This window comes from Callorhinus ursinus, unplaced genomic scaffold (genome assembly GCF_003265705.2).
Source record: "Callorhinus ursinus isolate GAN/ISIS: 27379988/994484 unplaced genomic scaffold, GSC_fseal_2.0 scaffold12, whole genome shotgun sequence".
NCBI lineage: Eukaryota > Metazoa > Chordata > Mammalia > Carnivora > Otariidae > Callorhinus > Callorhinus ursinus.
The window spans coordinates 5,289,417-5,312,769 of record NW_027397074.1 but is presented as its reverse complement, the minus strand read 5'-3'; the positions used below and the strand labels follow the sequence as shown (position 1 = coordinate 5,312,769).

Here is a 23,353-nt window from a genome sequence, read left to right as displayed (position 1 = left end):
TACAATAGTTCCAAATCAAAAGGTCATAGATCTGTTGGAGCAAGGGAGAGGGCAAATTCCAGGCATCTGGGACTCCTTGTGAGACATCTGATTTGTTCATTTGCCTCAAGTTCAAGTTCTCCAGCTAATACATGGACAGAACCAGCTGGTCTCAGCGGTAATGGGACAAGAAGAAAGAGATCACGGCTAAGTAATTTCTGACATGAGAGATGTGCAGCCATCTACATTAATCATACTCATTTCATTTGGAGGCCAGGAAATAGCATCAACCAAGAAATCTAAATATATTCTACTCCCGAAGTCAAATCTATGGATTTTTACATTGTAAAAACTTCCCCGTAGGGAAGTTGTATAATTCTGCTCCTCTTTGGATAAATCCTCGGTTACGAGACACAGCAAGGTTGACTGGAAAGAACAACTGGGTAAATGGTCTTCTCTCTGATACTGACTAGCTGTGTCATCTTAGGCAAGTCACATAAGTTCCCGGAGTCTCAGTTTCTTTACCTGTAAAGTGGGAATAATTATATTAACCACAGCTAACTTATGGGGTATCATAAGTTCTTAATGACTCTGCTGGATAAATTGGGGGACACTGTGTAAATAGTAAAGTACAAGGCAATGTAAGAATTAATTCAAAAAGGATTCACTGGGCATTGCTATATGCCAAGTATTAGGCTCTGAGGATATAATGGTGATTATGCAGACTTTGTAACAACAGAAACCTGTTCGAAACCCTGCATCAAAGGAAAGCAGGCTGCAGGCCTTCTCTCAGGCCAAGGGAGCAATTTCCTCTGATGTCAGGAGTTGAGTACATACTCGGTCCCAAATCATGTATTCAGCTTCTAGAAGCCCAAGCAGTAAAAATGTATTTTTTTTTGAGTTGTGTGTGTGTGTGTGTGTGTGTGTATGTGAGAGAGAGAGAGAGAGAGAGAGAGAGAGAGAGTGACCTGGAAAACAGAATATCTTGAATCGTCAGCTACATCTTGGGAGGACAGGGGCAGCTGCTATTGGAGAGACGGAGAAAGAAGGAATGTTGGCAAAGTATCCAGGGATGGGCAGCTAAGCCCGGAAGGAGAGAGGGCCAGAAGCAAAAATAAAGTGTTGGGGGTAGTGGTTGGGGCAGGGAATTATATGGAGGATGGGGAATGTGAAGTGCTATAGAATTCTGTATTTTATTTAATTTTTAAAATTATTTTATTTATTTATATTTTTATTTAGTGCATGAGCAGGGGAAGGGGCAGTGAGAGAGAATCTTAAGCAGGCTCCATGTGCAGTGTGGAGCCTGATGTGGGGCTTGTTCTCAGGACCCTGAGATCATGACCTGAGCCAAAATTAAGAGTTGGCCGCCTCACCGACTGAGCCACCCAGGCAGGCACCCCAGAATTCTGCATTTAAAAAAATACTTCAAGGAATATGGCAGAAAATTATCCTTGATATTTCATTCCAAAGATAAATAACTCTGTACAAAGAGTGTGTCATCTATTCCAAATCCCTCAGGGATGGAGTTTTTCTTTCCTTCCTAGTGGCCTTTTAAAAAAAATTGCTTTAAAGATTTTATTTATTTATTTGACAGTGAGAGCACAAGCAGGGGGAGGGGGAGAGGGAGAAGCAAGCTCTCCGCTGAGCAGGGAGCCCAATGTGGGGCTCGACCCCAGGACCCTGGGATCATGACCTGAGCTGAAGGCAGACGCTTAACCAACTGAGCCACCCAGGTGCCCCTCCCAGTGGCCTTTGTATACGTGTTGAAGTGAGGAGAACCTCATGGTCTTCCGTATTAAAAGTGACAGTCTGGGATTCAGACCTTGGAAACTTTCATCACAGATGCAGACGGCGCCAGTGGTGCAGTATCCATGTCCACTGCAGAGCTTGGGGCAAGCCTCTCCGATGTACACGTGGTCAATTGCCCAGCTTTGCTTCTCTGTTTCTTCCCCCTTCTGGATCCAGCGGAACTGTGTCGCACTGAAAGTCCAGAGAGAGCAGAAGGGATTCAGTAGGCTGTTACTTCCCGTGGCTGTGTCCCGCCTCCAGCCCTGGGAATGGGAACTATTTCTGAGAAAAGGACTTCCCCAGGCTTCTCCTTGAAGCATCCAAGTCAAGGTGAATGAACTTGTACCCCTCAGACTCTGGGGATATCTCCCAAAGTGCCAATCTGGAAGCTTGTACCTTCCCTGAGAGTTTGATGTGAATTTCCTATTCTATTCCATAATAAATTTGTGTCCACTTTTCTTATTGAGGTATATCATTTTCCAAATCTTTGAGTAAAGTGAATGTTGCTCTAGGAAGATTGCACTCTATTATGTTTATCCTGTGGCTTCGTGTAACCCGACCAGCCCTGCACACCCCAGAGGGTATCTGTATATGGGATGAGCATTGCAGCCTTTGGGAATCACAGAACACTGGAGCAGATATGGTGCCAACTCCAGGTCTTTGAGTGTCTGTGATTTGGGGCCTGTGACTGAGCTTGGCATGTGCTGTGATATTTCATCCAAAGCAGGTTTGAGCTCTCTAGCATTTATAGAAAAGATACCATGTCTTCCTATTTCTTCTTGGGACATGCCATTGCTATTTGGGGACATGGGTGGAGAGGGTACTACAGCTGTAATGGAATCTCACCGCATGAGCTCTGTAGAGATTGCCAGATAATCCCACCAAGTTTACCTTAGTATGCAATTTACCTGGAGGAGACATGGTCAGGCAGCTGAATGGTGATCCTCTTCCAGCTTGAGCTGTTGACAGCATTGTAGATGGTGGCTTCGTGGAACTGGAAGGGGGAGCAGCCGATGCTGTTTGAAGAGGAAGGAAGGCACTGGGTCTGAACGAGCTGCCAGGAATCAGACCTGCAGAAACCACAGAGGTTATGGTAGACAACTCTTTAAGAGAAATAGATGACCTGACTAATGACAACATACCACTGTGGGGTTGGGTTACATCGAGGTATTTTTACATAAGTTTTCCATTTCCTGTATATATTTATACAGACAATTAAAAGAAAAATTTAAAATAATTTCACACAAGATATATCTAACTCTTTACAAGCACAAGGATATATTCACAGATAATAGAATAAAATAATAGCATGCATGCTGCTGCATTCTAATGGCTTCCTCCCACTGAAATTATTACCAGAAATATACCTGGAGTTGATTGTCAAAATTCTCTGTTTACCCAACTTAACTCCCCATAATTCATTTTCAAAAGTGGTGGTGGGAGACAGGGCTCCGAATAAAGTAGGGACATGTGACTCTGGCTGAAGCATATTTAGATCTTTTATTGATTTAAATTCTCATTAAGGTTGGTTAAAAATGAGCAACATGAGTAAAAGAGAATTCTACTTTGAGCACAAACGTAGTATCTTACTTATTTTAGAAGAAAAAAAGTTTGTTGGCTTACAGCCAGCCTAGTATGAAAAATTATTTTTCTTGGTTTGAAGGAAAAATCTGAAAATAAGACATACGTGTAAATTTTATATAAATGAAATCAATACATGTGAAATAAACATAAACTATACTTTTAGTGTAAAAGGTTGCTTTTCTGTAGTTGCTTTAAAAACAGACAACCATTTGAAGTTGTAGTCAAGTTTGGAGGAATGTAAATTATTTCACAAACCTTGCATCCTTAGTATACTCCAACATTACGGAATGAAGGTCACCACAAGAAGTGGCTTCACAACCCACCACAATCTAAAACAAACATAAACAACAAATATGTATTGGGAAGATTAAATACCTATCATTAATTAGAAATTCCTTCTCTCTAAAGTATGACTCTGATAAGTAATCAACAAATATTCAGAGAAGCTTTTACAGAGCAGCCTGCCAGAACACCAACAATACATTTTTTTTTGAATTCTGATACTATATGCTGGCTAACGGAACATAATAAAAGAAAAATCAGGAAGGGAATAAAAAAATATGCAACTTTGTATGAAGATGAGAATTAAGGTTTAAAAAAGTACTATTTCTAATCAAGAGCTGGTTGTTTGAAAAGATAAACAAAATCGTTAAACCTTTAGTTAGACTCATCAAGAAAAAGAGAGGACTACAATAAATAAAATCAGAAATAAAAAAGGAGAAATAACAACTGACATCACAGAAATACAAGGACTGTAAGAGAATACTATGCAAAATTATATGCTGACAAATTTGGACAACCTGGAAGAAATGGATAAATTCCTAGAAACATAAAATCTTCCAAGAATGAATCAGGAAGAAAGAGAAAACTTGAACAGATTGATTACGAGTAACAAAATTGAATCAGTAATCAAAAAATTCCCAACAAACAAAAGTCCCCTAAGATGGCTTCATAGATGAATTCTACTAAATACTTAAAGAAGAGTTAATACCTATTCTTCCCAAACTATTCTAAAAAATAAAAGAGGAACGAAAATTTCCAAATTTATTCTATAAGGCCAGCATTAACTTGGTACCCAAATAAGACAAGGACACCACAGAAAAAGAAAACTATAAGCCAATATTCTTTTTTTTAAAAAGATTTATTTATTTATTTGAGAGAGAGAGAGAGAGAGAGAGCGTGAGCATGCACATGAGTGTGGGGAGGGACAGAGGGAGACTCCTCAAGCCAACTTCCTGCTAAGTGCAAAGACCGATGTGGGGCTCAATCCTACAACCCTTGAGATCATGACGTGAGCTGAAACCAAGAATCAGAAACTTAACTGACTGAGCCACCCAGGCACCCCAACCAATATTCTTTTTTTTTAAAAGGTTTTATTTTTAAGTAATCTCTATAGCCAATACTCACAACCCTGAGATCGAAAGTCGCATGTTCCACCGACTGAGCCAGCAAAGATGAACAGAGATGCAGAAATCCTCAACCAAATATTAACAAACTGAATTCCACAATACACTAAAAGAATCATTCATCATAATCAAGTGGGATTTATTCCAGAAATGCAAGGATGGTTCAATATTTGCAAATCAATGTGATACATAACATTAACAAGAGAAAGGATAAAAACTATATGATCATCTCAATAGATGCAGAAAAAGCACTGGACACAATTCAACATCCATTCATGATTAAAAACTCTCAACAAAGTGGTTTTAGAGGGAACATACTTCAACATAACAAGGGCCATATATGAAAAACATCATACTCAGTGGTGGAAAACCCAAGAGCTTTTTGTCTAAGATCAGGAACAAGACAAGCATTTCGGTTCTCACCACTTTCATTCAACATAGTATTGGAAGTTCTAGCTGCAGCAATCAGACAAGAAAAAGAAATAAAAGGCATCCAGATTGGAAAGGAAAAGTAATTTGTAGCTGACATGATACTATATATAGAAAACGCTAAAGACTCCACTGAAAAATGTTAGAACTGATAAATGAATTCAATAGAGTTGCAGGATACAATATTAATATAAAGAAATATGTTGTATTTATATATGCTAATAACAAAGTAGCATAAAGAGAAATGAATAAAATAATCTCATTTACAATTACACCAAACCCCCCCCCCAGGAATAAATTTAATCAAGGAGGTGAAAAACCTACACTCTGAAAACTATAAGACATTGATGAAAGAAATTGAAGACAATGTAAACAAATGAAAAAATATACCATGCTCATGGATTAGAAGAATTAATATTGTTAAAATGTCCATATTACCCAAATCAATCTACAGATTCAATGCAATTCCTATCAAAATACTAATAGCATTTGTCACAGAACTAGAACAAATAATCCTAAAATTCATATGGAACTACAAGACACCCCAAATAGCAAAAGCACTCTTGAGAAAAAAGCACAAAGCTGGAGGTATCACAACTCCAGATTTCAAGATATACTATCAAAACAGTATGATATTGACACAAAAATAGATACACAGATCAATGGAACAGGGGAGATAGCCCAGAAATAAACCCCCACTTATATGGTCAATTAATCTATGACAAAAGAGGCAAGAACACACATTAGGAAAATCACATTCTTTTAAACAAATGGTGTTGTGAAAACTGGAGAGCAACATCAAAAGAATGAAACTGGACCACTTTCTTAACTATATACAAAAATACATTCAAAATGGATTTAAGACCTAAATGTGAGACCAAACTCCTAAAAGAAAACATAGGTAGTAATCTCTTGGACACCAGCCTTAACAACATATTTATGGATATGTTTCCTTAGGGGAGGGAAAAAGCAAAAATAAATTATTCAGACTACACCAAAATAAAAAGCTTTTACACAATGAAGGAAACCATCAACAAAACAAAAAGGCAGCCTACTGAATGGAAGAAGATATTTGCAAATGATATATCTGATAAGGGGTTAATACCCAAGATGTATAAAGAACTTATGCAACTCAAAACAAACAAAAATCTCATTAAAAAATGGGCAGAGGACCTGAATATGTTTCAAAAAAGGACATAGAGATGGCCAACAGACACAAGAAAAGATGCTCAACCTCACTAATCATCAGGGAAATGCAGATCAAACCACAGTGAGATATCAAGATATCACCTCACACAAATCAGAATGGCTAGTATCAAAAAGATAAGAAATAATAAGTGTTGGTGAGGACGTGGATGAAAGGGAACCTTTGGGCACAGCTGGTGGGAATCTATATTGGGTACAGCCGCTATGGCAAATAGTATGGAGGTTCCTCAACAAATTAAGGATAGAAATACCAAATGATCCAGTAATTCCCCAGCTAAGTATGTACCAAAGAAAACGAACACACTAATTCAAAAAGATATATGCACCCCTATGTTCACTGAAGCATTATTTACAATAGCCAAGATATGGAAGCTATTCAAGTGTCCATGAATAGATGAATGGACAAAGATATGGGGTACATATATACAAATGGAATATTAGTCAGCCATAAAAAAGAGTAAGATCTTGCCATTTCTTTTTTTTTTTTTTTTAAGATTTTTATTTATTTATTTGAGAGAGAGAATGAGAGATAGAGAGGCATGAGAGGGAAGAGGGTCGGTCAGAGGGAGAAGCAGACTCCCCGCCGAGCAGGGAGCCTGATGTGGGACTCGATCCAGGGACTCCAGGATCATGACCTGAGCTGAAGGCAGTCGCTTAACCAACTGAGCCACCCAGGCGCCCAAGATCTTGCCATTTCTGACAACATGGATGGACCTAGAGGGTATTTAGTGAAATAATTAGAGAGAGACAAATACCATATGATTTCACTAATTTGGGTAATCTAAAAAACAAAACAAATAGAAATAGACTTATAAATACAGAGAACAAACTGGTGATTGCTAGAGGGGAGGTGGGTAGGGGGGAATGGATCAAATAGGTGAAAATATTGTAATAACATTGTAAAGGGACAGATAGTGACTACTCTTATCGTCGTGGTGAGTACTGAGTAATGTACAGACTGTCGAATCTCTATGTTGTACACCTGAAACTAATATAACATTTTATGTCAATTATACTTCAATAATAAAAACAAAAAAAGCTAAAAGAGCAAGCTCTTAACCTTTGAGAAAAGTTTTTTCTCAAAGACATAAAAGGTTTTGTACAGAAATGACCAGGTCCAATTTTTTTTCCAGGGACACTGGACATTAGACTCAAAAGGCTGCAGTAGCTGGTTAGATGTGAAAAGTGAAGAGTGAAAAATCAAAGACTACCTCAACTTTTAAAGCTGATGAGTAAGTCACAAGGATTGTCATCAATAGAAACAGGAGAATTAGAAAGAGGAGCTGGTAGGGAAAGGGAAGAGATGAATTTCACTGTTGGCCATTGCAAGTTGAGATGCCAGGATGATGAAGGTGTAGAAATGTACACGGAACGTAAAAGTACTGAACTAATTGTTGGGGAACCAGTCAAGGCTGGAAAGGCAGATCTGGGAGCTGGTCTTAAGGATATGCCAGAAGCCAAAGGATGAATGGAATTCCTAATGGGGAGAATATCTAAGAGAGAAGAGAGCGGAGAAGTACTGCAAAATGCGGACATCTAGAGGGCTGGAGGAAGAAGAGCCATAAAGAGGCAGAAATAGATTCCAAGGAGGTAGGAGGAGAACTGGCAGAGCACCCAGAGCCAAAGGACAAGGACATGATGGTACCAGCCGGGGAGGGCAAAGACAACAGTGCCCAGGGGTACAGATCGGAAAGGAAAGGTCGGAGACAGGCGAAGTTTAGGAAGTCTACGGTGACTTAGAAAAATGCAGTGTTGGTCAATGAGATACCACCTCACACCTGTCAGAATGGCTAAAATTAACAAGTCAGGGAACGACAGATGTTGGCGGGGATGTGGAGAAAGGGGAACCCTCCTACACTGTTGGTGGGAATGCAAGCTGGTGCAACCCCTCTGGAAAACAGTATGGAGGTTCCTCAAACAGTTGAAATTAGAGCTACCATTCGATCCAGCAATTGCACTACTGGGTATTTACCACAAAGATACAAATGTAGGGATCCGAAGGGGTACGTGCACCCCAATGTTTATAGCAGCAATGTCCACAATAGCCAAACTGTGGAAAGAGCCAAGATGCCCATCGACAGATGAATGGATAAAGAAGAAGTGGTATATATACACAATGGAATATTATGCAGCCATCAAATGGAATGAGATCTTGCCATTTGCAACGACGTGGATGGAACTGGAGGGTGTTATGCTGAGTGAAATAAGTCAATCAGAGAAAGACATGTATCACATGACCTCACTGATATGAGGAATTCTTAATCTCAGGAAACAAACTGAGTGTTACTGGAGTGGTTGGGGGTGGGAGGGATGGGATGGCTGGGTGATAGACATTGGGGAGGGTATGTGCTACGGTGAGCGCTGTGAATTGTGCAAGACTGTTGAATCACAGATCTGTACTTCTGAAACAAATAACGCAACATATTTTAAGAAAAAAGGAAAAGAAGAAGATAACAGGAGAGGAAGAAAAGGGGAGTATGTCAAAGGGGGAGACGAACCATGAGAGATGATGGACTCTGAAAAACAAACTGAGGGTTCTAGAGGGTAGGGGGGTGGGGGGATGGGTTAGCCTGGTGATGGGTATTGAGGAGGGCACGTTTTGCATGGTGCACTGGGTGTTATGAACAAACAATGAATCATGGAACACTGCATCAAAAACTAATGATGTAATATATGGTGATTAACATAACAATAAAAAAATGCAGTGTTGGTGAAACTTTAAGGATTACATTTTGGGGGACGAAGTTTTTTCTTTTTTTAAACAAATGGGTTCGGTTAGAGAAGAAGATGTCCATCTCTTCAGTTCTGGGTTAACAGAGGCAGCAAGACAGGAGGCTCCTATCAACTTAATCAAATATGATGGCTTTGATAGGGGCCCAGTGTGGGCCTGCTAGAGGAAAAATCTTCACTCTTATAGGAGGTGGCTTGGAATTAGGGGTGGTGTATCACTGAATATGACCTTGAGCATCCTTCACGCCACTAAGTTAAGGATAGTCCTAGGGAATGGAAGCATTTGGGGAGATTTCCTCACCCCTTAGTCTCTGAAGGAAAGTTTAACATAAAACTGAGGAAAACAGTGAATACCCCTACCCCCATCTTTTTTTGCAAAAGGTCTGAACTTTTAAATCTTGCAGAAATGAAGCTCTATACCCATTAAATAACAGCTCCCCATTTCTCTCTCCTACCAGCTGTGAATACATTTTTATTCCTGCTAGAAAGGATTCTTACTATTAACCATCATTGTAGGACATCTTTTTAAAACATTTAACAAATGTTTTAAGTAAACAACCAATGTTTGTCTTTAAAGTAATCTAGTAACAAAGTGTATTTCTGCAACACCCCTTTTTAAAAAATATGTTTTATAGGGCGCCTGGGTGGCTCAGTTGGTTGAGACTGCCTTCGGCTCAGGTCATGATCCTGGAGTCCCTGGATTGAGTCCCGCATTTTGTTCCCTGCTCGGCGGGGAGTCTGCTTCACCCTCTGACCCTACCCCCTCTCATGTGCTCTCTCTCTCTCTCATGCTCGCTCTCTCAAATAAATAAATAAATATTTTTTAAAAATGTTTTATAATGAAAAGAACATCAATTGATATTGCTTTATCTTTCTCTCAGATTATCTGACTATTAATGATCTTCTATGACTTCCCTTTTACCCTCCTCTATGAATAAAATATGAATGTAAAAGATTTGAGAGTCCTTTTTAAATCTGAGGGTTTGGAGGAGTTCCAACCAGTCTACTGTGCATGTTTGTGTTTAGAAGTCAGAGACCAAAAAAAAAAAAAAAATAGATGATAGAAAAGGATAGAAAGTGGCTTAATATATGAAATCAGTGTAGAGTAAGAGGTACAAAAACTGTGTGTGTGTGTGAGAGAGAGGGAGAGAGAGAGAGAGAAAGAAAAATAGGCAGAGTAGGCAGAGGTACCCATATGAGCTTTTCATTTCCAGGGTTTGGGAAACTGAACTCAAGATTACATATATGAAATACAATACAGTTACATTTCTTGCTATGTCCCAACATACTAATTGATTTTATCTGTGCTCAAACAATCCTATCTGATAAAGGCCTTTGCTAAAGATTACTTCTTTTCTTCATAAGATAAAGTCTCCTTTAATGAATGAAATCCATCATCTCCTTAGAGTTGTTCAAATAAGCATTCTCCCCACCCTCCATCCCCAATGTAATGTAATGCCATATTCTGTTTGAAAGAGCCACTTCCCCTTACTTTAAACTGCATCATATATCCTGGCTGTATAATGAGTTCTCTGGAGGAGAGAGCATTGTGAGTCTTGTCCTTCTTTTTATTCGGCCAGTAGAGGTGGAAGGATGGATTGCCACAGAATCCCGCTGTCCTTACTGCATTAGGGTAAAAACTCCAGTTTTCTTCATGGGAAGTACCTTCTGTTAAGGTAAATTGGAAGCAATATGGCATGTTACTCTCTTGTTGGTTTATTGTTGAATTACTTAAATGTCTCTGCTCTGCCTTTTTGCTTAGCCTTTAAAAATGATTTTTATGTAATTGGTATAATATATAAATCCAAGGTGATCAATCAAATTTAGAAAATATTACTAAATGTTCACATAATGATTACCCAAGTTAAAAACTGTAACTGCTAGTCTGGTTGACTTGCACCATTACAAAAATTTTGACACACTTTTAAAACAATGCAATGTGCATCTCTGTGGTGCAGAAATTCCTAAAGAAACTAAAATTATTTTGGATATTGAAATTTCAAATTATATTTAGAGCTAGACATTTTGCCTTTAACAGAATTTATTAAATTCTCAGTCGACATTTCAACAAACAGTTAATATTGAAGATTTATAGACCACTGGGTAAAAGAATAGCTAATATTTGTTGAGCAGTGAATATGTGCTAGGTACTCTTCTGAATGCTTTTCATGTGGTAACTCATCTAAAGACATAAGCAGACAAAAGGCTCACAAAATTCTTACCATCATCAAAAGTGTCGACAAGTTGACTAGGATTGATTTCTGCTCCTCCAATCAGTATGTTGTCTAGTGCCCATTGTGCACGCTCCACTCCAGAGACCACGAGTCCATTGCTGATCACAAAAGGCTGCCACCAGCGAAGTCGAGTTGTGTTGGTGAGGGCGTCCTCAGGGAGGAGTATGTAGTCGTGTCTAACAGAGATGTATTTCTGGTAATCCATCTCATGGAGCAAAGTCCAAGTAATTCCTATCGTAACAAATACACCAACATAGTAACATATCTGGAAAAAGCTCCACAAAGCAACAGTAGACTGCAGCTACCATAAATAAGCTTCCCAAAGAAAGCTTCAATGAGGAAATGAGAGTTGATTTCATTGACTTTACTATAAGGGTTCACCACTGTTTCAAAAATCAGGCTGATGGTATGAGGGGAAGGGTAGTTAGAAATATTGGGCCAAAAATAAAAACACTGAAGTAAAAATTATATATTTTCTGTTCTTAAAATTTTGTTCTAGATTGCTATGTTCATTATTTTTCATAAATAATGAGATACATCCATGTTTTGCATGTTTCTGGACAGGAACTCCTAGTAATTTAACATTTTAATGTAGCTATTTTAATTCTAGGCAATTTTTATTTTGTTGGACTGATAAGTTTCCTTATCACTTGATAAAAGCGTAGGTGGGATGTTTAAATTATTTAAGGAGACACTTTTGAATACCCTAAAATACTTTAAGTTCATCTATTTCTCTGCTAGTTATTCAAATGATACCTATCTGCTAAAACTGATCTCCTAAGGACTTCACGGTATTTTTGGTCTGGTTTCAGCTACTTCAAAATAATACAATCGAATTTTATTAAAATGTTTTTTGAAAGACTCATGAATTCAGACTATCTTCTTTCACAATAAAATTTTCTTGCAGACTCATTGTTATTTATTGTTCACACAAAAGCTTTTAAAATGTTTTTAAAATGATCTTAACTTGGAAACCATATAAAATTTATTTCTTAATTATGTCATTGATAATCAAGCTTCAGTTACACGGATTTTTTTCTTTTTTTCTTTTTTTTTTTAAAGATTTTATTTATTTGACAGAGAGAGACACAGCGAGAGAGGGGACACAAGCAGGGGGAGTGGGAGAGGGAGAAGCAGGCTTCCCACGGAGCGGGGAGCCCGATGCGGGGCTCGATCCCAGGACCCTGGGATCATGACCTGAGCCGAAGGCAGACGCTTAACGACTGAGCCACCCAGGCACCCCAGATTTTTTCTTTATTCATAAAGCTTGGAGCTTATTTTTTGGTGCGATTTCTCTCTTATCCCCTCGTGGGTAGATTCTGTGGGACACACAGGTCTCATGTATGGAAGCGTAACGTGACTAAGATCTGCAGCTTTCTCTTTATGATTTTCACTATTCTCACTGCAAAGGAGGCAAAGCTTTGCAGAAACTTTATGGAGGGGCACTGGATGTAAACTGGGAATGTGCTCCAAGGTGTGGCTTTCACCCCTGAAACGTGCCTCCATCAGTAGAGTAGTCCAACAGCACGCCTTCCTTCCGGCAGATGGGCCGATGGCAGGAGGTCATGTTGTTTTCACTACCGATGCGTCCCCAGTACTGCAGGAATCTGAATGCAAACACATATTATTATCCATCAGAACAGTGAATTAGAACAAATAGTCTACTCAAGTCCCGGATAACAACTTCTCCCATAAATGTGTTCCTTACTTTAGGGCCAACTTGCGATGCTGTGCTAAAAATAACCAAAAACGACCTACTTGGCCCCTCTGAGATCCAGATCTTGAGTAATAGCTTGTCTCACAGTGGATCCCCCAAAATAGAGCGCGGTGTCCTCGGCAAGAATCCCACACTCGGTACAGGTACTTCCACCTTCTAAGGACATCCATAAATCGGGCTTGATTTCTTCACTATCAAAGCGTTCCTTCAGGAAAGTCTGGAAACAAGTAAGTGCGATGTGGTTAAAAGTAACAATTTCAGATAATAACTATGGAATAATTTAGACAACGTAGTTTCATCTTGGACTTGAAAAAATAGGGCTGATTTCAAATGCTTTTCCAAAGATATTAAGAAAAAAAAGCCAAGATATCTCTACAAATGTTCTTTTTCATCATATATTATGATCATGTAAAGTGATTAAATAATGTTCAGTCATTGGAATTTTAAGTCTAGAAAGAATCATAAAATAAAACAATTGCAAGTTGGCTATAGTAACCCTCCTATTTGTGAAGTTACTTAAGCATATAGTCTCCAAATATTTATTTATATTGTATATAAAAGTACAATTGTAATTTATTATCATATAATGAAACATGCTTAAAAAATGAAAATTTAAAGGCATAAGATAAAATAAAACAGATGTTCTAGCACTTTTTTCCCTAACATTTTTCAGTGGGTTGTTTTGTTTTCCCCCAGGAGTGTGTGCCCCCCCACTTTGGGGACTGCTTTAAGCAACCAGGACCCTTTAGCTTCTAGGACAGTGTGAACTTAGAATGTCCATATGGTTAGTCAGGGATGTTTGAAACCAAAGCTTTTTGTATGAAGTCAAAAGAAAATCAACCTTGGAAGTCAGGTTTTACATGTTTATCAGGGTCAAGATTCAGGATGATGATGAGAAATACTCAAAATCTAGAATATGTTCCCCAGGTCTCCAGTTTATCCTAACTAAGAATGACCAACAATCAGGAATAGTCTGTTTTCCAAAGAGAGTAGATAAATAAAATATTAGGGTCCGTTATGGTTACATTTTATGCAAAATTATTTCATCCCCTCACATCATTGTAAACATCCTGATTTTTCTATTCATTTTGTCTATAATACTTTTGCACTGTGTTGAGGCATGACTCTTTTGTTTTTTGTTTCTTAAATGATAGAAATGATGTATCATGAAAACAATTTGTTACAGATGCAATTGCAGTAACTGTATACAGAAAAACTACTTTTTCATTTCTTTAGATGAGTTGTGTAGTTGGTATCTTACTGTGTAGTTAAAATGATTTAAAAGGACTCTCTTCAAACTCAGAACATAATCATCTTTATAGTTTTTTTTTTTTTTTTTTTTTAAGATTTTATTTATTTATTTGAGAGAGAGAATGAGATAGAGAGAGAGCATGAGAGGGGAAAGGGTCAGAGGGAGAAGCAGACTTCCTGCTGAGCAGGGAGCCCGATGTGGGACTCGATCCCAGGACTCCAGGATCATGACCTGAGCCGAAGGCAGTCGCTTAACCAACTGAGCCACCCAGGCGCCCTAATCATCTTTATAGTTAAGGACATGTAGTCACGTGGCAGTCTTTCCTTATCTTACTGATATGAGCAAATAAATGTAATTTTTTTTTTTTTTAAGGAGGCTCCATGCCCAGCATGGAGCCCAATGCAGGGCTTGAACTCACAACCCTGAGATCAAGACCTGAACTGAGATCAAGAGTTGGATGCTTAACCGAATGACACACCTAGGCACCCCAACAAATAAATGCAATTTTAAAAATGAAGGTTTACACATAAGAACACAAGAGTCAGAAGACATGCACTGTTAACCATGTAAACTCTCATTAGAAAGGTCTGATCTGAGTTCATAATATAGACTTGTATAATTTCTTATCCAACTGAGGAATATTAACAAAATTTGAATGCTCATGAAACTAGATTTTTTTTTAGTTAATTCATTATCTATGGCTAGGTTTCTCATGTTATAATCTCATTTGATAACAAATAGACAACAGCTTCAGACACAAGTATTGCTCCAATGTTATTTTTTTAACTTATTAATTCCAAAGTTGTTGGTGTCTTATAGGAAAAAAAATGACAGGACAGGTTTGATTTACATTGTTTGCCACTTACATATTTGATTTCAGCCACCTGTGCTTTTTTGGCTTAGTCGTTTTTCTGTTACTGCAGTGACGAATGCACTGAATTTGTTCGTAGAAACAGAATGCATATATGGCAACTGTGTTGGGCAACTGTATTTACTTTGCACATTAAATAATGATGTAACAGCTAAAGTTTCCAAGAACAACCTCTCTATTCTTAATACCAGCCACGTTTCAGCAGTGCTCATCAGAACACTGAATTTTCTGAACAAAAATTCAGGTCATGATAATATTGTAATAATGTTGGATGGTGACATAATGGGGACTACACTTATCGTGGTGAGCACTGAGTAATGCACAGAATTTTCCAATCACGTGTTGCATACCTGAAGCTAAAATAACATTGAATGTCAGTTATAATTCAATTAAAAAATGCAGGTACTGTTTAGTCATTTTTGAAAATTTGTTTCTTTGTGATAATGACTCTAGGTTATCTGCTTCATAACATTAGCATCTTCTTTCACACAGTACATCTACTGAAAATGTGAAGAATTAATATTGATTTCAAATTAAGAGTCTGCTTTAAAAAAAGCAGAGTATTTATGTTCTTTAATTGACACAGTCTGGTTTATTTTATAAACTGATAAATTGTACCAGCCTTGATCCTAATATTTTTGTATCTAAGAAACCTAAGACATATTCTTTAGTTGCCATCCAAAGATTTATTTACTGGGGCCCCCAAAGAATGATGATATAAAGTATTAGTCTCACACAGTGTTTCTTCAGGCATGACCTGCAGTGGGGGTAAACGCTTCTTTTGGGGGCTTTAACATTACCTTCAGAGTGTGAGTCAAGTAGCAATTGGGCCCAGAGTATCCTGGATCACAGATGCACTGTTCCTTTAAACAATCTCCATGCCCTTTACAGTTGTCCAAGCATCCAGGGCCCAGGTAGAAATTATCGATTGCCCACTGCGTATCTGAGTACTTCTGATAGAACCTCAATCTTACTGGACTATTGACAACACAAAAGCAAAGGAGTGAGAACCAAAGTTAACTTTATTCAGGTCCATTTTCCTATGTGTACACATTCAGTGCTCAAGAGAAAAAAAAAAAACATTTAAGACACTCTGGCAGGATGAAATGCATTAATAAAAAATGTTTTCTGACCACCATTATCTACTTCTAGTAATGGACCTTTAAAGCCAGTTTCATTTAAATTTTATGATCTGTGAGCAAACTTGTAAGACAAAATGAAAATACAGTGGAATCTCTATTTCAAGAAATAGGAACATTTTAAAACACAAATCTGTAACCATCAGAAATGGAGTTATTTATGAGCTGGAGTCCAGTGGTTGTGTTGCCATTTAGACCCATTAACTGCCATTTCTGAAACTGTACAGAAGGTGAGTACATCCTCTGACAGAGACTTGTCAGCATGCACACAGCCCTCAGGTGATCGGGAAGCAGCAACTTCTGAATCCCCAAAGATAATCAATATTCTCAGAACAAGTCTGCTAATTAGAAAACAATTTTGAAAGGGTTTTTTAAAGGGCAATTGCCCTGAGATTTTGATTTCATCATTGCTGTGTCTTCTGGGGAAAATATAAGCCTCATAATTAACCCTATATCAAAACATCCTGTACAGTTTTGGTGTAAAGAGTTCAAAGTACATGAGGAAACTTTCTGGGGTGATGTAAATGTTCTGTATCTTGGTTTATGGGGTGGTTACATGGGTTGCACGATTAAGATGTGTGCATCTTCCTGAATGTAAGTTATACCTCATTATAAAAAAAAGAGAGAGAATTGGGAGGGGTAAAATGAAGCAATGACGCCGTGGTGGTTCCCCAGCATCCATTTCACCCCCCGTGAGTCATATGGATAATATAACTCCCCTAGCCACTGACTGAGTCAGGGATGGGCTTTCTTGAGCTAATTTGTACCAATGGGATGCGAGGAGATAGTTGCTCTGAAAGAAAAGCAACTCTCTTTCTTTCCCACTGGACATAGGTAAGGATGCATTCTGCTTCAGTTTTAAGCAAGTGTCTATGTTCATGAGGGCTGAGCATGACACCAATGTGTGGAGAGTGTGGCATGAGTCAGGGTCAAAGAGAAAGAAGTAACAATGTCCTTGAGGACATTTTTGAGCTTGTGAATCAACCCATGCTCGAGTCCACTTGTCTCTGGAGTTTTTCATTATAGCTATAATACATTTCATTTTTAATTGAGTCCATTTGAATTGGGTTTTCTGTTACCTGCAGCGGAAAGTATCCTGATCTAATTTCCTAGCACGTTAATTGATAAAGCCCTTTAGATTTGTTCCAGAAAACAGTGAGTGATCATGTAGTAAATGATATTTATGGCACACTGGAAAAGCCCAGTGCAAGTGCCTTATTTAAAGGCTCTATATGTTCTGGTCGTATATCATAATTTTGTTTCATAAGAAGGTTTTGCATTTAGCCAGTGTATCTTTTTTCCTGATTTTACAGTTAAAGGCAAATCTTTTGGAATTGCTTTAAATTAACTCATCCACAGACTTCTCAGGGAACAGTTTAATCATCTTGGCTCACCACGGCTCCCAGCTAATGACTTTTCACTGCAGGTGCAGAACATAATGCTTTGGTCAGAGAAGAAATGAAATCTACAAAGCACATTTGCACAGACAGCACGAAGAATTAGGATTTGTACAAATAGCATGACTGGTTGGGGTCTGCTCCTGGGTCCATCTATGGAGTGATAGGCAGTAATATGGAAAGCATGCGATGCATGGTGGACCACAGTCTACCAGATCCATGAGGAAGCATACACCTTTTCATGTGGCTCTAAGACTATCACTATTGGTCTGTCCCCATGTTCAGAGATTAAAACCTGGGAAATGGAAGGCCCTGCCAAGACCCAAGTCTGAGGATTAAAACTTGAGGTTTCCACAAGGTAGCTCATCATGGAGGTCACCAATTAGAGAAACTTTAGACTGAGGGGTAAGAGAGCATTCTACCCACAATTACACAGAATTTCAGGCTCAACAGGTGTCCCTAAAGAACTTCTGGATGCTTGGAACCCAGGCTTTAATTTTTTACTTACTTCCCCACTAAGCTTTCAGGGAGTGGGTAGGTGATCCTTTTCCACCCTTTGGTTGGAAAGAATACAGATGGCTGAGAAACACTTCCAGAGCATTTGGGGTCTGCAGGTAAGCACTGAGGGACCAGATAATTCCAGCTCACACCAAAGTCGGCAGAATACTGCACATGAATTTGATTCTGGGCAACTTTTTCAGATACTTTACATCCAACAGAGATCTAGTACACAGAAAAGAAAGATTGTTAAAGGATTAAAACCATATTATATGTTTCTGCTCCAAGGACTTGGCAACAAGAAAGTTGCCGATCACTTGATAGACGCTGCACCACATCCATCCTGTATTTTCAGGTTCATTATCTGTTCTGCTGATGGATGGGAGAGTTGATGTGGTTGCCCAAGGTGACAAATTATAGAAAGTGCCAAATATATTGTGCAGGGACTTTGGAGAGAAGCTGAAAGCTGTGCTTCTGCCATGGCTGGCTGATTGCCTTGGAAGGCCTGGGCCCACTCTTACAAATTGTTGTTTGTTGTGCTAATGGTCTGGCATTTTTATTTGGCAGAATGCTCGACCAAGAAGGATTGCTAACAGCTTTTCCAAGTTTACTATTTTGTTGTACAATTTATGACTCTCCATAAATCACTTTCAACTACAAGTAAGATGCAATGAAGTGATAACAGAAGGTACTTTTAATAAGGCACAATACCCTGTTGACGCAGATAGGTATCCTGCAACATTTGTTGTTAATACACTGGGAGTGAGGTAGACAATAAACTGGTTGACATAAAATAAATTGGTTGACATAAAATCTTGGCCAAAACTGATGCTGGCATTAATGCTAATCATGTCTTTGTTTTCTAGAATTTTCTTTCTCTAGAAACATTAAAATGCTCTTATAAAAAAAAAAGTAGTTATAACCATAATAGCTTTAAGCTTCTCTTACAGGAAGAAACTGGCTAAGTCATATAATGATTTAGACTCTGGGAACTGAAATCAGTATCCTACATTTTTATTGTCACTATTTTGATCTATCAGTATTTAATCTTGAGTAGAAACACATTTATGAAAGTTTTACCTTGGCATAGTTCAGAAGTAAAATCATCTTAATCACTTTTAATCATTAAGTTATATATAGTTGAGATGAACATTACCAAAACATTACATTTTTCAAAATATAGTTTAAGTCAATGAAAGGTTGTATGATCTTTGTCTCTACAAATTCTTTTTTCATTTTTATATTGCTAGTGGATGGTTACTTATGTAACCATAACAATTTCACCTTGAACTGCATGATCCAGCCTTCCGTGGGAGTCAGGTCATGGGTCACGGCGTACACTTCTCTTCCATCATGGCTACCGCAAATCATGACGCCATCAGGGGAGTCACAGAATCTTTCTACCGTGCAATCATCATGGAATAGCCAATGCTCATTCACTTAAATGAACAAAAATTTTACGACAAATTTATAGCAAAATTACTTGAAGCAAATTTTCACTTTAAGCAAGATCTCGTACTATTTTCAGTAGAAATCTCTCTTACATTACATACAATCCACAGGCAAAACACTAACGTAAGCATATCATTTTAGGAACATGGATACTAGGAGGTTGAGATATACCTCCTATCCAATATTGGTAAGTCTACATTTAGAAAAAAAGTGTATTGTATGTGTTATAAATGAAAAGCAAAGGGACTTGTATATCAATTCTTTTTTTTTTAAGTTATTTTTTTTTTTTAGTAATCTCTACACCCAGTGTGGGGCTCGAGCTTATGACCCCAAGATCAAGAGTCACGTGCTCTTCTGACTGAGCCAGCCAGGTGCCCCTATACCAATTCTTTTCTTTTTTTAAAAAAATATTTTATTTCTTTATTTGACAGAGAGAGACACAGCGAGAGAGGGAACACAAGCAGGGGGAGTGGGAGAGGGAGAAGCAGGCTTCCCGCTGAGCAGGGAGCCCGATGTGGGGCTTGATCCCAGGACCTGAGGATCATGACCTGAGCTGAAGGCAGACGCTTAACGACTGAGCCCCCCAGGCGCCCCTATACCAATTCTTTTCTTATAGACATTTAACTTTTAGGGAGGACTTAAAGGACAAAGAGTTTTTAGTAATATGATAGGGAAGTGAGTTAGCTATTTGTACTGAAATTCTGGTAGTGTCATCTGGGTAATTAAACAAATTATAATAGTCAAACTCCTAGATCCAGAGAGTAGAATAGCAGTTACCTGGGGCTGGGGAGAGGGAGAAATGTCAGTCAAAGGGTATGTATGAAGTTTTAGGAATACAGGGCAATAAGTTCCGGAAATGTACTGTACGACAGAGGGCCTATAGTTACCAATACTGTATTGTATACTTAAAAATTTGCTAAGAAGCTTAAAAAAATGTGGAGGGGGGGCCTGTGTGAGGAAACCTTAGGAGGTGATTAATCAATTTATGACCTTGATTGTGGTGATGGTTTCATGGGTGTATACTTATCTCCAAACTCATCAAGTTGTATACATTAAAATCAACAGCTATTTGTATGTCAATTATAACTCAACTAAGTGACTAAAAACAGGCTTGTAAGAGTCGAAGGAAAACACAGGCAGCAAGACTATGACCTGATTAGCACAGAGTACGTCCTATCATCTCTCCTCCTGTTTCTCAATCACATACATATGCATCTACACACACACACACACACACACACACACACACACGTCGCCCACAATGTCCTTTCTTTTCTGAAACAGGTATTTTTAACATTATGATTTTATTCCAGAAGGTTTAGGAATGGAACACATCCATAAGTTGCATCAAATTCACAATATACTCTGGTTTTATAGGTCTCTGTCTCTGAAAGTTTCCTGGTTAGCTCTAGCATTTACGATGGAGATGAATGGGTATGATGGGAGGCTTGGGGCCACTGTGCAAGTCACAGAGCTATATGGTGTCAGAGGGGTCAGAGGAGAGACCAAACAATGTAACTGAAACTCAGCCTTCACCTATGTTGTGTCCTTTGGAGTTCGTCTGAGCATTAACCTATGTCACAGAACAAGCAGTTTATGTCTGGGTTCAAATGGCTAACAATCCCATTGCCATTACGTGTTAATTCTCATTCCAAATCCCATCCTAATTCATGGGATTTGGAGCTACATTTAATCCTGCATCTAGTACTCAAAAGTCAAAGTGCACAGGAACTTGAATTCCATTAAGAATACCCCATACCAGTTTATTCTGGGGCACATATTTTATTTTATGCTAGAACTCTGAATCCTGATGAAAGCAGGTTTACCTTAATCAACTACCTCATCAATCTCTTCTGAAATATCAGAAACTACTTCTGTAAGTAGATATTACAGTGTCTAGAAAACCAGTGTTACAATTCTTCAATTGTATATCACCAATCAAGCCTAAAGTAAAAACGGGTATTTTAGGTACTTGAAAAAATAATCTGTATTTACTTTTTATTTTTTTTAAAGATTTTATTTATTTATTCGAAAGAGACAGAGATAGTGAGAGCAGGAACACAAGCAGCGGGAGTAGGAGAGGGAGAAGCAGCCTTCCCGCGGAGCAGGGAGCCCGATGTGGGGCTCGATCCCATGACCCTGGGATCATGACCTGAGCCGAAGGCAGATGCTTAACAACCCCTAATCTATATTTGCTTTTATTCATATAGCAGCAGTGCTTCAATTATTCTCTGACCCGAAACTCACTTATGTAAATTGTTACACGGGGAAAAAATAAATTAATAATTTAGCCAAGATCTGAACCAGATCTGTGTGAGTCAATCTCCTTAATAACCTTCATCAGAGAACGATTTTCAGATAACTCTTTCAGATAACACTTGCAGTGTTGGTAGGAGCTGTATAATTAAACATCACTACTTTGCCTAAGGATACCATGTTTTATGTAGTATAACCAAGGATGTGGCATGATAAAGCCACAAACTTGACATAAGACACCACTTTAAAAAAGGAGACAAGAATAGTTTCATTGAAATGAAACAAAAACAAGACATTACAAATGAGCACAGAATGCAGAGATCTTTTCTGGTTCACCAGAATCACTGCTCTACTTCTAGAGAAAATGAAGAGTAACCAGCAAGACCTTTAGACACTCTCGAAAACATGAAATGCCATCCCAAAGGCATCTGACGTGTAGCAAAACAAGACACTTGTCTTTGGATATGCAAACAAACGTCCAGGAAATGTTGGCTTTCTACCCAAAGGAGAAAATATAGGAAACACAGAAATGAAGAGTTTCTAAAAAAAATGGTCTCATTACAAAATGCTATTTATTACAACATTCTTGCTGCTTGAATGAAAGAAAAGATGTAGTCAAAACATAAATCAGGAAGTTTGAGAGAAACAAAAGGGTGAAAGCATTTTCATGGTCTCTATACCATTTGAGAATCTGTAAGAGGCTCCACATTCTACTTCTTTGAGAAGACCTAAATCTACACTACATTTCTGCTGGATTTTTATTTAGCATTAGGGAAAAATGTACCTGCAGTTTTATCCTCCATAAACATGTCGAAGGCAATTCTCCCAACAGGGCCGGCGTCTGCAGGGGAACGCTCGTGCTGGGGCACAGGGGCACTGCTGAAAGTGTCCAGCATGACGGTCCTCTGGTCAGCAGAGCCCGAGATGAGGACATTGTCGATGGCCCAATCATTCTGATCCAGGCCATCATGTCTTGGCTGCCACCAGCGGAAGCGAGTAGCAATCTCTTTAGCATCAGGAGGGAGAAGGATATTCACAAATCTGTGAGAAAATGATGGGGGCGTGTAGGGGAGGAAATCGTGTCAAATGTGTCATGTGAGTAAAAGATTTACAACAAGAGATAAGATGTTACAAGTCACGTGGTGGGTGGGGGGAGGACATGAGATAACATTTAAAAATTTTTATTTTTTTTAATTTAATTTATTTTATTTTTTTTAAAGATTTTATTTATTTATTTGAGAGAGAGAGCATGAGAGATGAGAGCACGAGAGGGAAGATGGTTACAGGGAGAAGCAGACTCCCTGCTGAGCAGGGAGCCCGATGCGGGACTCGATCCCGGGACTCCAGGATCATGACCTGAGCCAAAGGCAGTCGCTGAACCAACTGAGCCACCCAGGCGCCCAACATTTAAAAAA

At 38.6% G+C, this 23,353-nt stretch overlaps 1 protein-coding gene across 2 annotated transcripts in view; it reads right to left on the bottom strand.

Annotated features, from left to right (window-relative positions):
• RELN (reelin) overlaps positions 1-23,353 on the bottom strand; it is a 499,645-nt gene that overhangs the window by 14,745 nt on the left and 461,547 nt on the right. For both annotated transcript variants that reach the window (XM_073898696.1, XM_025873239.2), the window contains exons 50-60: positions 22,723-22,979; positions 19,515-19,669; positions 18,241-18,455; positions 15,997-16,174; positions 13,115-13,290; positions 12,857-12,963; positions 11,345-11,587; positions 10,615-10,790; positions 3,607-3,680; positions 2,676-2,837; positions 1,802-1,959 (exon numbers count right to left, since the gene is read on the bottom strand). In XM_073898696.1, coding sequence (XP_073754797.1) covers positions 1,802-1,959; positions 2,676-2,837; positions 3,607-3,680; positions 10,615-10,790; positions 11,345-11,587; positions 12,857-12,963; positions 13,115-13,290; positions 15,997-16,174; positions 18,241-18,455; positions 19,515-19,669; positions 22,723-22,979 — 1,901 coding nt within the window. The remainder of the gene's footprint in view (positions 1-1,801; positions 1,960-2,675; positions 2,838-3,606; positions 3,681-10,614; positions 10,791-11,344; positions 11,588-12,856; positions 12,964-13,114; positions 13,291-15,996; positions 16,175-18,240; positions 18,456-19,514; positions 19,670-22,722; positions 22,980-23,353) is intronic.